Below are 15645 nucleotides of genomic sequence, written 5' to 3' on the forward strand. Positions count from 1 at the left end.
ATCTGTATGTTATGTTAAAAGCCAAAGAATTGACACCAGCTCTAATTACCCAAACAATATTTATGTGCCTGAGAAATCACCATTTTCTAAAATGTATTCTTAACTTTAATTCTGCTAGAGTTACCATAGCTGGTACTATGATGATTGTGACTGCTGGTGGGTTCTTTTCGGGTCGAGCTGCCTAAAGGTGATCAATATAACAACACCTCAGATATGACTGAACATGATGTCATAACAATACAAAACTGAAAATGGGTGTCACAGGAAGCCGGTGCTGAAGGAGCATGACAGTCTTAGTGAGTTATGAAATGTGTAAGTGTTTGTAGTACGCTACACTGCCTTGTAATCTGAAATTAATCTGATTTAGCTGATATTTCATATTACTATAACTGTAACTTAAATAGAATTTCACTTTGACCTTTTATAAATTGGAGTCCACACCTAATTCTGAATACATTCTTTAGTCAAATAATCAATTTAATACTTAAAAAAAACAAGATACTTTTGCAGATTCCAAGCATAAAATGAATTTAGCTACATTTCATGACAAAGTTCTCACACACTTTACAAACACATTCCATGAGTTACTGCTATATTTAATCTGTGGGTTCGTCCTGATACTGAGATGGGGATACACCAGTCAAACATGGCAGACTTGTTCTGACATGATGTGTCACTGAGCACTATTCAGATCATTCATGTTGGAGTCAGTGTTGTCCTTAATCAAATACCCACAAACAGTGATGACAGGACTTACAACTCTGAGTCACTGTTTTTCGAATCTCAGTTTGAGAAGTCTTGATGGAAAGAATTGACTAATCTTACAGATTAGTTCATCCAAAAAAAACAACAACAAAAAACACATAATTACATTCACAGAGGTTACTTGAGTCAAAGGACAATTCCTGCCAAGATTCAACATTTCATACACTTCCATAGGAAACAGCATGCCATGTAATATTTCTTTTCCACTGAAAATTAGAAATACATTTCAAAAGAAAGCACATTAGCATCATTCTAATGTTGAAGGACACACTTCATAGCAACACTCCATTTAAACACAACAGTAAGTAGGGAGATGTAGTTCAGCGCATGGATTATTTAGTTTAAATCTCTGTGTAATGTGTATATTTTTTTACTGAAAATATATGGTACTGTTTATATAACGTGATTATATTATATAACGTGATTATTTAATATTATATTAAATTATTTTAAGCTTTATGGATGTTGTTTTAATTATTGTGTTATCTTTTATATGACAATACCCTAATCAGCAAAGCCCAGCAGGATCTGAAGCTTCAGCATAAACATGTATTTTGAAAACAAAACTATAGATAAAACAGTGATGTGTCTTAGATTAAGTTTTTTTGTAAGTTTAAAAATCAGTAAATCTGAGGTAATGCAGAAAAAGTTGAATATCACTGATTTCACCAGAAGTTTCTGTAATCGCTTTTCTGTGAAACTATTTGTGCCATTCGGTTGGGTTTCTGCTGTATGAGGACCATCTTCATTACCTAGGTACAAAAATTCAGAGTCTGGTCAATGTGAACTGATCATAATCAATACATAATAAACTCATCATAAACAATAAATACATATTAGATGACATTGTCCTGAGCAGTCCACAACAGATGTACCAAAATGTGGATGTGGAACTGTCGTCAGTAGCAACAAATTCGGGAATACATGTGACAGCAGCATGTTGAATGGTGTCATACTGGGACAGAAGTGTAGAAAACGACGTCGGTGGTATGTTGTTACCTGTAGAGTGAGTGTGATGGTAGTGGTGATGAGGATAGCACAGAGTAGAATAATGTGTAATGAAGGCGATTGAGTGGGCGTGGTCTCGGGGGTTTCCTGGATCCTAGCTTGAGAGTGCTCAGTATGGCAGTCTGGAGTCTCTAAAGAGAAAAGACGTAATGGTATCTATGACGGCAAATGCACAAGAATTCAGGCGAGGCGCTGAATGTTCTGGCGTTGTTAGACCTTTTCAAATGGAAAACTTCAAAACAATTCAGAGACCAAAAATATGATCAAAGAATCCACAGAGCTGCTGACGTCAAAGCCAAGCTTCACGTTTCTAGTGGTCTGAGTCTGCCGCGGGGTCGGGGACGCCCCGTTTCCACTGTCAGCTTCAAAGACCGGATTGCGCAGTCGCGGCGTCATAATGTCCACTTTGGCTCCCTCTAGAGGCATGACACGGTACTTGTTTATATGACCACCAGTGGTCACTCAGTGGTCCTATCAGTAGTCACTCTAAAATGGTCACTAAGCAAGGAGATGCGTGTTACTTCACTATCTAGAGAATGCTAGAAGACCTGCACTTCAACAACTACCAAGGCTTCACTTTCAAAGAATAACATTAGTTCACTTTCTATTGCTGAGGATGTTATACCTGTTTCTACTCATGTTAAAAATCTCTGTGTGATTTTGGACAGTACACTCTCTTTTTCCACTCACATAAATAATATCTCCTGGATTGCTTTTTTCCACTTGAGAACAAGAAACTACTTTATCACAGCACTCTACAGAAGTATTAGTCAATACATTAGTTACATCACGTATTGACTACTGCAATGCAATACTGGCAGGTATTCCAAACAAACTCATTCAAAGACTTCAGCTTATCCAGAACTCAGCAGCCATTGCACCAAGTCCACCGAGCGCATCACACCCCTGCTGATCCAGTTACACTGGCATCCAGTATCGCAATGGATCAGTTTTTAAATTTTGTTACTGACTTTTAAGGCACTTCACAACCTGAGCCCTGACTATATTACAGATCTCCTTCAGTTTTACACTCCTTCTCCTCCTCAGCTCCTTCCTGGCAGAACCAACTGTTAATCTTATCATGATGGGTGCCAGGGCCTTTTCTTATGCTGCTCCTAAACTGTGGAACACACTCCCCACACACATACGAACACACACACACACACACACACACACACACACACACACACACACACACACACACACACACACACACACACACACATACAAACACTGCACTGTTGTAAGGTGACCTTGAGTGTCATGAAATGCACCAACAAATAAAATGTATTATTGTTATTAATAATAATAATAATAATAATAATTATTATTATTATTATTATTATTGTTATTATTGTTATTATTATTATTATTATTATAAATCAAAGACCCAGAGCACCCCCCACAGGTTGCCACATTTAAGTAGTTAAGTGCATTCATACATTAGGAAAGTAGGGCTGTATGTTGGATGTATGAGCAAGACCCCACTCTTCTGTTCATATGAACCTTCATCAAGGTTTTTTGTTCTGTTGCTTAAATTTGTTGCTTAAAAAGGTATTTTTGATTAAAACAAAGGCAGTAGGCCTTATCTCTAATTGAATGTATTTTCTTTGTTTAAATTCTGTTTTAAAATTAACACAACAATTGTGTGTGTAAAATGAACACATTGCTTCTATAATTTGGTAATCACAATTGACTGATACAGACAAAATATACATACATGTAACAGATATATGGGTAAACCGCAATTGAACAGAAAGACATCCCTCACCTTGTATGTGCACCAATGTGCCATTCCCAACGATGCTGAGGTATGGTGGTGGGAATAAGAACTCCACTTGACATCGATAGAGGTCTGTGTCCTCCCCCGTCAAGCCAAAGATGGTCAGGTCCACCGTGTCTTGGCTTGCATTACCTTTGCAGTGCACCCCACCTTCTGTCTCAATGCGGGGGTCTGTGAGGTTGACCCGAGCACTGCAAACCACTTCTCTCCCATACATTCCCTTGTACACGGACACGTGTAGCTCTTCCACATTCGTCCTTGTGTAGGTGCACTGCAAGGATACTTTCCCATCCCTGCCCACTGCATAGTACGGTTGAGAAACTCTAAAACCTAGAGGGGCAAAGAAAGAGAGCACTATTAGCTAATGCCAGTATGTTTCTAATATAATGCAGTAATGATCCGTATAACGGATACTCACCATTCCCCAGTGGGATGCCCACGATCACTGTGAAAATGATGGCGATCATTGTGTAGTTCTGCTGCTACTTCCCATTTGACTTTTATGCTTGAAAATTGTCAAACTATTGTGGAAAGCTTCGTGACATCATGACTGTGGCAGGAAACCTCAAGCTGACGGTAACTGCCCGTATTGAGTTCGAATATGTGCATTTGCATGATATACGCAATCCACGTTTGCTGCAAACTGATGGGAAAATGTTGAACGTGCAAGTGTAAAAAAAAAAGCAAGGTATCAGCGAAATGAATAAACTTGAACGGAGGCCAGCTTAACTCAGAATGAAACTTTGATAACGATGAATGGAAACGAATATTCGTATTTCTGCGAAACAGTTATGCTAAGTCATGAGCTGTATTGTTCTAATGTGTACCCCCAGGCATGCTGAAGTTGTTTTGAATGCCAGTTGTGTAGCATTGCATGCTCTGTGGCATGCACTACCTCAGAAAACTGTTTTACTGGAAAATAAACGTGAACAGATGAGAAATCAGTGGGTGGAAAACATCAGTTTTAATTCTGTTTTGATATTGATGATCAATAATAGTTTCTGTTATACTGAGATAAAATTAATGAACTCATTTGATATAAATATACACTGCAAAACATTTTTTTCAACAGTTGTCTTGAAGAACAAATTCTCATGCTGCACAGATGGCATACATTACAGCAATATTGGGGAATCTCACTCACAGCATTAGAGCATGGAGTGAGATGGAGTGAGATGGCACAGTGTCCTGGCAGAATGAATGATTCTATGGCTGCAAATAAGAATCCAGAACTATACAGCGGTTACTAAGTCAGATAAGTCCATTGAACTGGACATTATGCCAGTCGTTTATGAAACCCAGAGTTCTGTATTACTGCTCTTTTATGGATAGACTGCTGGTGGTGGCTCGGTCTGTTCTGGTCCGGTGTGGCCAGTGGGTAGCTGTGGGCGGCTGTGGACGGTTCTTGAACTCATTTAGCTCTTCTGAATTCTCCCAGCTTTGTGTTGATGTAATCATTTTGATCAAGCGTCTCCACACATTTGAGTTTCCACTAGTTAAAAAACACAGACACCATTTTTGTAAAACATTGTAGAGTTGCCTACCCCATATATTATATTTCCAAATGTTGAAATGAATCGTTTTGTTATATTTTTTGAGGTGTGTATGTCTAGGTCTAGGTCTAGGCCTAAAAAGCAATAAAACACATCAACACTAGTGCCAAGCTTGTGTTTGTGTGTAGGGTGGGCAACTCACTGCAAAAGAACCGGTGACCATGGTGACAATAAGACTGTACAAAGCCAGCAGTCCACAACCTGCAGACAACACCAGCTCAGTCCATGGTTCTGGGGGATCTGGATCTAGGGAGCAATAACCAAGCTACAGTTTTACCAAGGGCCACCTTTAGAAATATAAACTCACCGTCTTCCCTCTGTCTATTGACTATACCCACACAATACCTTTAACAAACAGATAAATATTGTTGGTTCTTCTATTTGGGCCAGTGGAGACAGTGCAGCAGTAGAGACCCATGTCATCGGCTCCGGGCCTGTCTATCATGTAATGGGCTCTGGTATAATTAACAAACAGACGAAACCTCTCCTGTTGGAACTCTTTGTTCAGTTGTTGCGTCCTGTTGAAGACGGTGGAGTGCAGCACGGTCTGTTTGCTCAGGGTAACGGTGACGTTCCCCTCGCCCTGCAGATCTGGGCACAGCACTAATGCAGAGTCGGTGTTTGCAGATACTTTTTGAATAACGACGTTCATATCTGAAAACACAACAGACACCACTGTTTGTTCATGAGGGCCGGGGGAAAGAGGAGGGGTGTTTTGAGAGTGTCAGGATGTGGTCTGCTGCTTCACATTGACGCTTTGCTTATATTTCAGATTTGCATTTTCCTTTCACAATAGGTCACATCTTTTGTTCTGAATCCATTTACTCATATGAAAAGAAATTTAAACTAAAGCATTTTATTGTCATTGACGTTCAACAAATACAGATCTGTTGATGTGTTAGTTTTAAAGTGACATAAAGATGATGAACTATAGTTTCTGGAGATTAAGGCAGAATGCTCGCTCAGATGCATCACGAAGCAAACCACATCGCAGTGTTTCTGACGCCTTTTGTCACATCGGAGCGCTACACCATCAGCCGCCGCGAGTTACAAAAATGTCTCAAAACCAAATAAAACACAGTCACAAACCTTTGGGTGTCAAAGGGCAGGTTTGGTCATTGAAACAGCAAATAGAGGACTCCGAAAATCTTGGATGAGAGAGGGAGAGAAGCACAACGATGCCGACGACGTAGTGGAGCATGGCTGTATCTCTGCCTCTCAGAAGCGAGAGCAGAAGACACCTGGTTCCTGTTCTCGAGGGCACATGGGAAGACGCTCAGGTTTAGGTCAGAGGAGCCAAAAGATGTAGATAAGAACCAAAGAGGTAGATCAACATGTTTAACTGTATGATTTACCTCTAATGCACAGACAACGTTTCTCTTTAAATCTTAACTTATACTAAATTATAACATTCAATGATGATATTTTCTATGAAGTAAGAATTATATAAAACTGGTATTCACTTTTGCAGGACAAGGTGGAAAAGTTACTGTTTTACATGCTTTCCATATAATTTAAGTCTGGTTTCTTAGAGCAACACACCCTTCTCTTTAAATGCTCTTTTACACGGTTCCTGTAGAAATGTGCTCACTAGGAGGGTGATGTGTGCGGGACTCTGGACCTCTCAGATGTGAGGCATCCCTTCCCTGTAGTTGGTTACATCTTAAAATGGAACTCTGTGCAGTTTTTTTTTATTTTGTCTTTTAAAAACAACTCCGTGCCATTTTGAATCCAGTTACAGCCATGTTAATTTTTTATTCTGTGTTTTTGCTATGGTAACTACAGATAGAGGACTAGCACTTTTGCACTAGTGTTTTACATAAATGTGTAATTGTCATTAACCAGTCTCAGCTTAGTGTAATTAGTTATAGTTGAATGGCTCAGTGTAATTAGGTACGTTTGAAAGTAACCATAACTTTTAGGCAGAACCGGCATGCCCTATACGATCACAATGCACGTTACATAGGCCCCCGCAAATTAAGGAAGGCCCCCTTGTGTCCCCCTCGTGTCCCCCTCATGTGAAATGTATCATAGCGAAACTAAAAGTGAGACTATGTGATGTCGCACGCACAACCCCCCCCCCCCCCCCCCCCCCCCCCCCCACACACACACACACGATCATACTAAACCACTCACACCCAAACAACTTCCCCCAGCCCACACCCTGTCATACACACTTCTTGCTTTTTGATTGGTGGGTGGGCATAACAGATGTTTATTCCTACATGTAAAAGAAGAGAGAACATAAGTGGAGAATCAGGTGCAACTGTCAAAAAATGGTCATGGAGATCAGGTAAAAGGGCCCCTTATCAAATTTGTGCTTAGAGCCCCAGGACAGTATGAACCAGTTCAGCATTTTTTTTTAACACAATAGACATTCAATAATTATCAGCCTAGATTCCAATTAAATTCAAATCAGTTTAAATTCTAAGGGAAGGGTAGCTGTACTATTATGCCACACAGCTCACTTGCTTATACCCATACGCGTATACCTTTACACTCCCTTGATTATACCTATTTGATGAAACCGTTTCATACCAGGCTGCAATGACAAATGTTAGCCACTTGGTGGCAGGCTTCTCGTAGAACAAGTCTGCAGAAACTAATTTATGGGGGGGGGGTATTTTACTGTTTATTAATTTTCAATTATATATCACACCAATACAAAGAAAACTGCACGTTCGGCCTTTGTGTGAATACGAGGTACGTCACCTTTTAAAACGGCAGTAAATAAATGTATGTTATAAAACGGAAGACGTTACAGTGAAACAGCAGTGGGCTGCAGTGGTCTCAGTTTCGCTTTGAACAGCACTGATTCATCAGCTCTGGTCTCTTTGATGCGGTTAGTCTATAGCATCCGAATACAATATCTGCTGTGTTTCCAGTCTTCCCCCACAGCTCAGCAGAGGCTGCTCTTAACTGAGCCATTATACCTCCTCTCACCCACCAGTGGTCGTGTGTCTCAAAACCTGCAGCACAGTATAATATGCGGATATATAGGACTGTAGGAATATGGGGTATGAGGTCGGATTTACGGGGAATTGTTAAATCTAGGGGAGCGAATATAAATCTGCCCGTAGACCTCTGGCAGTGTCCCATGCATTTGGTGACGTAAGATGGGCAGGGCCGGTCCCGGATCCGTTTGACTGGGCTGTCGGTGCTGGACAGGAAACGGAGACGCCCAGAACCGCGCATCGGTCCAGCAGCTCCCGTCAGGACAGAAACGGGAGCTGGAGCATAAATGAAAACGTGTCTCATATTTTAAAAAGAGCGTGCAGAGATCTGCATTGGTGGAGAATACCGCAGAAAGTGTTAGAGCCCAGTGCTTTAACCCAGTCCCGGTCCATCTGAGCAGCACGGCGGCTTTTACCCCATTGTTGCTGATTTCCCATGAAAAGACAACCCTGAGCTCCCGGTCTGGATCCATAACGGTGAGTGGGCGGATTTGTCTTTTTTGTCTTCTTTGCCCTTTTTAATTGACCGGTGAAAAACGTCAGATTGCGTGAGAATAAGTAGGCAGAGGTGAGATTGAACACGCGTTAATCTGCCGTCTTTTATTTATGGACTGCATTAGCTTATTAGCTAGCAGTGCGCTCCTGGAAGACACAACCCTCCAAAGCCTAAATGAATAGGGCAAACGATTTCTTTTTTGCCACCGACAAAATATGAAGAAGACATTTCAACACGAGCGGTGTTCAGATTCTCTCCGCCGTCTTGGTGCGTCGTGTTTTGAAGCGCTGTCAGCGGTCTGGGATTAGATTAGTAATCTGATGGGTGCCGGATCATCTGGGTGGTGCATGCATCTCGAGGCTGGGTGTTTTAGTGTAGACTAAGATTTGCAGGGACGACACTTGGACAAAGTTGGACCGTATTCAGGCCTGTGGACGTAAATGTGAAAGGGTGGGTGGACGCTTAATCCCCGCAGTTTCAACACAGCTGGCAATCCGAGCGACCCTAGGATGGGTCTGGCTATTTTACATCTCTAAATCTAAATTCTCGAGCTGGGGTGTGTTTTCACCGTCTGTACGCTCATTTTGGCGTTTTAACCATGTAACAGCATATTTGTAAGCCATAGGCTCGGTAAGGGATGCTATTATTGGACGTGTGGGGCGAGATCTATGATTTCCATCGTATTGACCACGACATCTCCGCCCATAGCGCTGACAGCTGTGGCGGCACTGGGAGCTGCTGGTGTGCAGTAAACATCAGGAGGCCCGCTGCGCCCTTAACGCAGATATTTTGTGTGTTTTTGCTGCTCATGCGATGTATATGTGCATTTGTCGTCAGGTTTACGTGTTATACCCCTGTGTATGTGTATGTATGTGCATGTGTATGTGCATTTGTCGTCAATACATAGTCACTATAAGTTTGACTGTGTAACGTTATAGTCATCGCTTCATATCATAGTCCTCTTTTAGCCCATGAAACCTCGTCTAGGTGTAACCATTAGACGAGACCCCGGATCAGCCCGCAGGCTGACTAAGGTCACCTGTAGTAAGATCCTCCCTGTCTAGGGGCTTCCCTCGTGTTTCCCAGTGTGGGAATGTTTCGAGAGCTGAAAGATGATATGCATTTATGTTTTTGAGCAGTTAAACATCAGAGCTTGCACGATGTTTTGTTAAAAGGATGTTTTTGACTGTGTAATTTTACATGTAGCATGCTCGAAGTAAACAGACCCATAGTATGAAATTGATGGACACTTTAACCTTATTTTGCTCTTTACACAAGCATGCAGTTCCATCTTCAATCAAAAACAGAGGCTTTTCAAACCTTTGGTTAGATGCTTTCTGCTTGAATGAAGGATCCTGTTCTGAAGCATGTTTGAGCATACATGTGCGACTTCACACCCGGCCTGCTCTCACCCAGAGGGCCACAGCCTCACCTTTCGATTGGCATATCACCGTGACTACAGGGCAAATGGCTGGAAGAAGAGAGATACCTGTTCCTTGCCAGCCCAGTGGTCTGCACACCTCAGTGGCATCTAACAGTAGTCCCCAAACAAACATAAGGACTAAATGCTGTTGGCGTGGAAGAGGCCAAATTCAGACCATTTGTTTGCGAACACTGCTCTCTGTCTCTCTGAAACATCTGCCTTTGTGTTTTGCATTTAGAATATACTCAGTGTTCCTGTTGTAGCTGGCTTTGGTTAGTATATACTTAGTGTTCCTGTTGTAGCTGGCTTTGGTTAGTATATACTTAGTGTTCCTGTTGTAGCTGGCTTTGGTTAGTATATACTGAGTCTTCTTATTCTAGCTGGCTTTGTTTAGAATTGTACTTAATTTGCTAATGCCCAGAAAGTGCACTTTTACTTATTATAGTCCTGCATATAAACGGCCACCAAGTACAATGGAGCTGTCACACCTAATGTCTTAAAACCCTTACGGATTTCTCCACATACCAGCAACAGTGCAAATATAGACCCATGGAGTGCAACCCTTTGTAAGAATTCACTGTCAGCGTTTCTCGTATTGGCTAACTACATGCACCAGATGTCCATCAGTAAACCAGCCTCCACCACATTCACCGCTCGAGAACTACCCACGTTTGTTCAGATGGCACCGTGTTGTTGTGAAACTCGGGTCAGGCACTGCAGGACCTGAGCACGCGGTGCAGAGAACTGCTGCTCAGAACAAGCCCCGCCCCTACCCCCTGCAGCAGTGCTCTCGGGGTCCTGATCTAGAACCTGGTGGTAATCGTGGTGTATGTATGTGTTTTTGGTTTGTGGTCTGCTGCTTGCTTTAGGTCAGAGAAACTAGATTAAGGTTTTATGTGACTTAAAATATGTTAAAACACTGTATATGGCATGAATGATGATTGATCGACATTATTTTGATCAAAGTGGTTTACATTTGGTTCATATAGGTGCATCAAACACCTGCAGTACACTTATCTGAGACTTGGGGCCAGGATGCCAACAGCACACTATTACAACTGTAATCAATCAGGACTCCAGGGCGGTGTAGTTATCTAGGGGTTCGGCCTGAGGTTCAGATCCCCACAGTCAACCGTAGCCAAGATGGATGACCTAGTTCCTGTCTCCTTGTTGTTCAGAGGTGTGTAAGGGGTGTCTGTTGGGTCATGTGTACTAAACTGGTCAGGTGGCGAACTTCCTCCAAGTACGTTTGGCTGTCCTATGAATTCTGTGTGTCCTTGTGTCATGTGATGGCATAGATGTAGAAAGCGGGGACTTGGCAACTCTGCAAAGTTTATTTAAAAAAATGTGTTTACACTTAAAAGATGAGAGCTGCCTTTAAGTTAGACATTGTTTGTGGATATGGTGCACATAGTGCCCGCATTGAAACCTCCAGCTCATTTCGTCTGCCATCACCGTGGTCCCCCCCCCCCCCCACACCTGGCACACTGCAGTTCATAACCGTCACCTGTACACTCCAGTCATGACTGACCATGTTGTCACAGCCGTAGCAGATGCTGGCTGTTGTCTGTGTAGACCGGTGACTTCATTAATGGCTTTAGCCTAGTATGTGTTGACACTTGAACCAAAGTGGTTTTGTTTGCGTATAACTCTCCACAAAGATGACGGTGTTGGTGAAAGCCAGCCTCAAGTGATACCTACATGTCCTGGGGGAACAAGGTGATTTATGGACTATTGCTGTTTTCTGTAAGCTGGATAGTTTTATTACACCATTGTCACCATGTTCAAATAAAGTACTGGGTGCAGTCATCGTTCTGTTTTCATGTAGCAGGTGTTGTGTTAGTCACTGTGGCTAATTTCATAGTGAAGGTACCTGTGTCATGTCCTCTCTGTTTTCACTGGGACTAGTCTGCGTTGGAGATGAAAACTGCTTATGCCCTCTAACCTGAGAAACACTGATTACTGGATTAATCTGAGTCAGCTAACTGTGTTTGTGTTTGTGTGTGTGTGTGTGTGTGTGTGGGCCATGTATACATGTGTATGTTTTCATACGGTATAAATTTGAATTAAAGTGTATGTAAATTTAAATTCTCCAACCTAATTGTATACACATTGTATTCGAAGAAACATCAGACACTGTATTGGGTTTCTCCTTTGCTGGTGTAATGCTCAGAGTATACAAGGCTGCTTAATCCCTTAACAACTCATGTCAAAGGTAAGCATGTCACGAGTCTAGAAATGTACTAGTCAGTACCAATACCACTAAAATTATACGATTCTCGATCCCAGTTTCGTTACCATGACAAGAAATAAACCAAAGAAATGATTGTTGTTGTTGGTGTTTCTGTTGTTGTTTGTGGCGGTGGTGGCGTTTGTGTTGTTGGTGGTGTTTTAGCACCTTGGCTTATTAGCCTGTAGGCTTATTATGCTGCCCTCGTGTGGTCTGGGAGAGCTGGGAAAACCTCCGGGATCATGGAAACAAGAACCGTAACATTTTCAGCATTTTGCCATCGAAGTATCTGTTCTTGTGTCATGTCCAGTCAGAGGTCAGACTCCCATCAGACACAGAGAAATGACACATCTAAGGAACATCTGTCTGAGGCCCATTTACATTGTGTCTTCTGATGACTGGTCACAAACCCAGGTGATTTGCAACTTTTAACGTGGTGATGAGTGTGGTCAAATACAACAACGCGTGAATTCAGAATCAGCTTGCATAACAGCAGTCATGTCGGTGAATGCGAGTGGTTGTGTGTATATCTCCGTCCTGGGGTTGTGGTTCAGTATCATGGATCAGCCGTGTAATTCACTGAACAGCTCATACGCTTTAGGAGAAATGCAGTGGACTGTACTTAGTACAGCGTTTATACCTGCTTTTGTTTTACAGAAACTTGGCACACCTGGATTTAACACAGGCATACAAAAGTGTCTGAGGCATTGCGTCCTAACTGCTGGATCAGAACATAGCCCATTTGGCACATGGACTGTTCTGTGCCAAGACTGTGCGGGGTCTATTTACTCACGTTGCTTCCTGTTGGAGCTCAAGTGTAAAAAAAAAATGGGAAGACTGCAGCTTGGGAAAGGAATGCGTGGGATGGTTTTTATCTCATGTCCAGTCTGACCCCAAATGTTTCTGTGCCTTAATCAGCCTTCCAGGAGGACACCCACAGGAAGGGCGTCCGATCAGAGGACGCCGTGTTTGTCTCCAGCTCGTGAGGAGTTTGGCTTTGACTGCTGAGTTCTGTGTTAGCGAGCAGGTGAGCATGGATGAGGTCCCAGGGCGAATCCGTTCTGTACGTCTACCTCGTTCTGTTACCGAGAGAATGACTGGACACTTGTTTCACAAGTCCTGCACTCCCATTGGTTACTCGTACGCTATCCGAATGACCTATAGGGAAGAGATAAAGACAAACACCATAAAGCCAGGCTCTCCCATTTGTCCACATCCTGGAATTTAGGCAGCCTATGAGAGAGCAAGGAGCAGTACATCACAGAAGGAGAGACAGAGGACATCATCATCAAAAGAAGAAGGAAAAAAACTTACATTCTGCTCTGACTAGTAAGCAGGTGCTTGGCAGATTTTGAGGCGGAGAGTGTGTGGGGGAAGGACGGGCCTCACCTGTCCAGACAAGAGGTAAGGAGTTTGTGGGCTTCTGTGTGTGTTCTTATCTTTTTGTAGAATAGGAAGCATAAGACCAGAGCAGAAACTTGCTCAAGATCAAGTGCGTGCGTGCGTGCGTGCGTGCGTGCGTGCGTGCGTGCGTGTGTGTACAGCTATGTGGCGAGAGAGAGAGTGAGGCAAGCACAGAGGATGAGTGTGCAGGAGATGGTAGAAGGGATAGAGGGAGAGAGTAATCGTGAACATGGAAGGGGAGGGGGCTAAGACACACAGTAGCCCGTGGTGTCCGGGCCCACCTTTCTGTCAGCTGGCGTGACTGCATCCGTGTCGGTGAGGGCGTGACCTGCGAGCGGTTATCGGTGCTCTCCCATCTCTGCTCCTTGCGCACCTCCCTCCTTGGTGTTGCCAGAAGAATCAGAGCGACTAGTGCTGCTCTGTCCTGGCCTGTTTGTTTTGAGCAGGACTCGCAGGGCTCTCGCGCTGGGCTTTTAGAGCCACTAGAGCTCACGCTCTTCACTTTTCTCCTCGCATTTGCACACTCGTGTCTATTAGAACGTTTAAGAGTTCAGGTCTCGGACATTTAAGGTGAAATTTGAAGAGGAACACAGTTGATGTAATGTTCCTGTTTCTGGAAAATTTAAGCTCCTAGGATTCTCTCTGTCTTTTTCTTTCTTTCTTTCTTTCGTTCTCTTGCTCATTTTGCCGCAGTTCAGTGCGAGCGGCTAAATATCAGCCTCCAAAACTCTCACCTCCCTCTTCACAACAGGGTCTTGTATCACAGGCCGTCAAAAGGCCTGGTGTCCTGGTTAATCCCGACTTCAGAGCACGGAGAGTGAATATGGCCGGCTGCTTCCATCTTTCTATAGAGCGACTGCCTGTGGGCAAGGTGAGTGTTATACCGCGAGTGTGTGCGGTGATCCAGTAACCCGAAGTGTATAGCTGCTGATAAAATAGCCCGGAGAGGTGTTCTTTTTATCCCCGTGTGGATTGAGAGGCCAAAGGAGTATGTGGAGTGCACACGCATTCATCTGATCATCACAAGCTTCACTGACTCTTCCCTGTTTTGACATGCCCCGAGGTGCTGTCGCAACCATCCCCTGACCAAGCTAATCTCTCTAACTCACTATCACCACAAAGCCCTGGGACTCCATGCAGTGCATTAGCCTAAATCTGATTTACTATCCCCTTAGCTTGTCTTTTGACACTTTAATTGTTTTCGCAATAATTATTATATTTGATGGAATGTTTGCGTCTTCTGCCAACCGGCGTTTCATTGAGTTCTACAGACTGCTCTGAGTCATCGGAGTTGAGTGTAAGGAAACTCCCTTCGTCTTAGTCAGCAGAAAATTATGCTCCAGTTTCTGGTTGAGAGAGGAGATTTGTAGATGCTTCTTAGCATTTTGAGTCATGCTACATTTCTGGAATATAGGTTTTCCATACGAGTATGACTCTGGTGTGTGTGTTATTTTCATAGTTCGAAGGACACGTGTCCTTTCATTGTAAGGCTGTCGTGCCAGATGCAAATTAAGACTTCGGTTTCCTTGCCATTGGACACTGGTGTCTTTTCCAAAGTCCTTGGCTAGGTGTGGCCACCATGGCTGTAGAACTAATTTTGAAAGAGACACAATAAAACACTTCATATTGTTCATCTTGTGTTAGGTGTTTGTATGCAAACACGTAAGGTATTACCTGATTTGTCTACCGTATCTACCACAGGCCCGTTGACAGTCTTGCTGGGGCCCGGGACAAGAAAGTTTCATGTGCCCCCCCCACCCACGTCATTTGAATTTTCTCTGTAGCAGACAATCCTTGTGTTAGGTCATATAGTATATAATATAGCCACACATCAAAGCTGTTTCTGACAGCTGACTGGTTTATATTTGACGCGTCGCGAACGGCGCGAGGATTCGCGAGGCGAAAATGAGGTAATCGCAGTGGCTTCGCCCGTGCGCGAGGGCCTCACGCGCTGTCGATTCGCGAGGTCGTGCACCTCTCGAATTTTGTAACTTCGTCATGTTTGCAGGGTGCATACACCTGTACAAGG

The 15645-nt window shown here is 43.2% G+C and overlaps 2 protein-coding genes across 6 annotated transcripts in view; one reads left to right on the top strand and one right to left on the bottom strand.

Moving 5' to 3' along the window:
* Positions 1-448: 448 nt before the first annotated feature.
* cd28 (CD28 molecule) lies at positions 449-9895 on the bottom strand. 2 transcript variants are annotated; one of them, XM_076993776.1, is made up of 8 exons: positions 9880-9895; positions 6199-6357; positions 5455-5763; positions 5252-5355; positions 3975-5048; positions 3545-3886; positions 1765-1904; positions 449-1517 (listed from the first exon to the last, which is right to left on the bottom strand). In XM_076993776.1, the coding sequence occupies exons 5-8, from the start codon at positions 4021-4023 to the stop codon at positions 1431-1433; spliced, it is 618 nt and encodes a 205-aa protein (XP_076849891.1). In that variant the 5' UTR covers positions 4024-5048; positions 5252-5355; positions 5455-5763; positions 6199-6357; positions 9880-9895; the 3' UTR covers positions 449-1430. The 2 variants fall into 2 exon arrangements, with proteins under 2 accessions (XP_076849891.1, XP_076849892.1); XM_076993777.1 differs by lacking the exons at positions 5455-5763; positions 6199-6357; positions 9880-9895 and having other exon boundaries at positions 5252-5433.
* Positions 8136-15645, top strand: part of raph1a (Ras association (RalGDS/AF-6) and pleckstrin homology domains 1a) — a 55825-nt gene continuing 48315 nt past the window's right edge. For 2 of the 4 annotated variants that reach the window (XM_076993772.1, XM_076993774.1), the window contains exon 1: positions 8136-8540. The gene's annotated coding sequence lies outside the window, so the exon portion shown is untranslated. The remainder of the gene's footprint in view (positions 8541-15645) is intronic. The other 2 variants (XM_076993773.1, XM_076993775.1) reach the window with 1 other exon arrangement.

The sequence above is a fragment of the Brachyhypopomus gauderio genome, unplaced genomic scaffold, assembly GCF_052324685.1.
Source record: "Brachyhypopomus gauderio isolate BG-103 unplaced genomic scaffold, BGAUD_0.2 sc122, whole genome shotgun sequence".
Classification (NCBI taxonomy): Eukaryota; Metazoa; Chordata; class Actinopteri; order Gymnotiformes; family Hypopomidae; genus Brachyhypopomus; species Brachyhypopomus gauderio.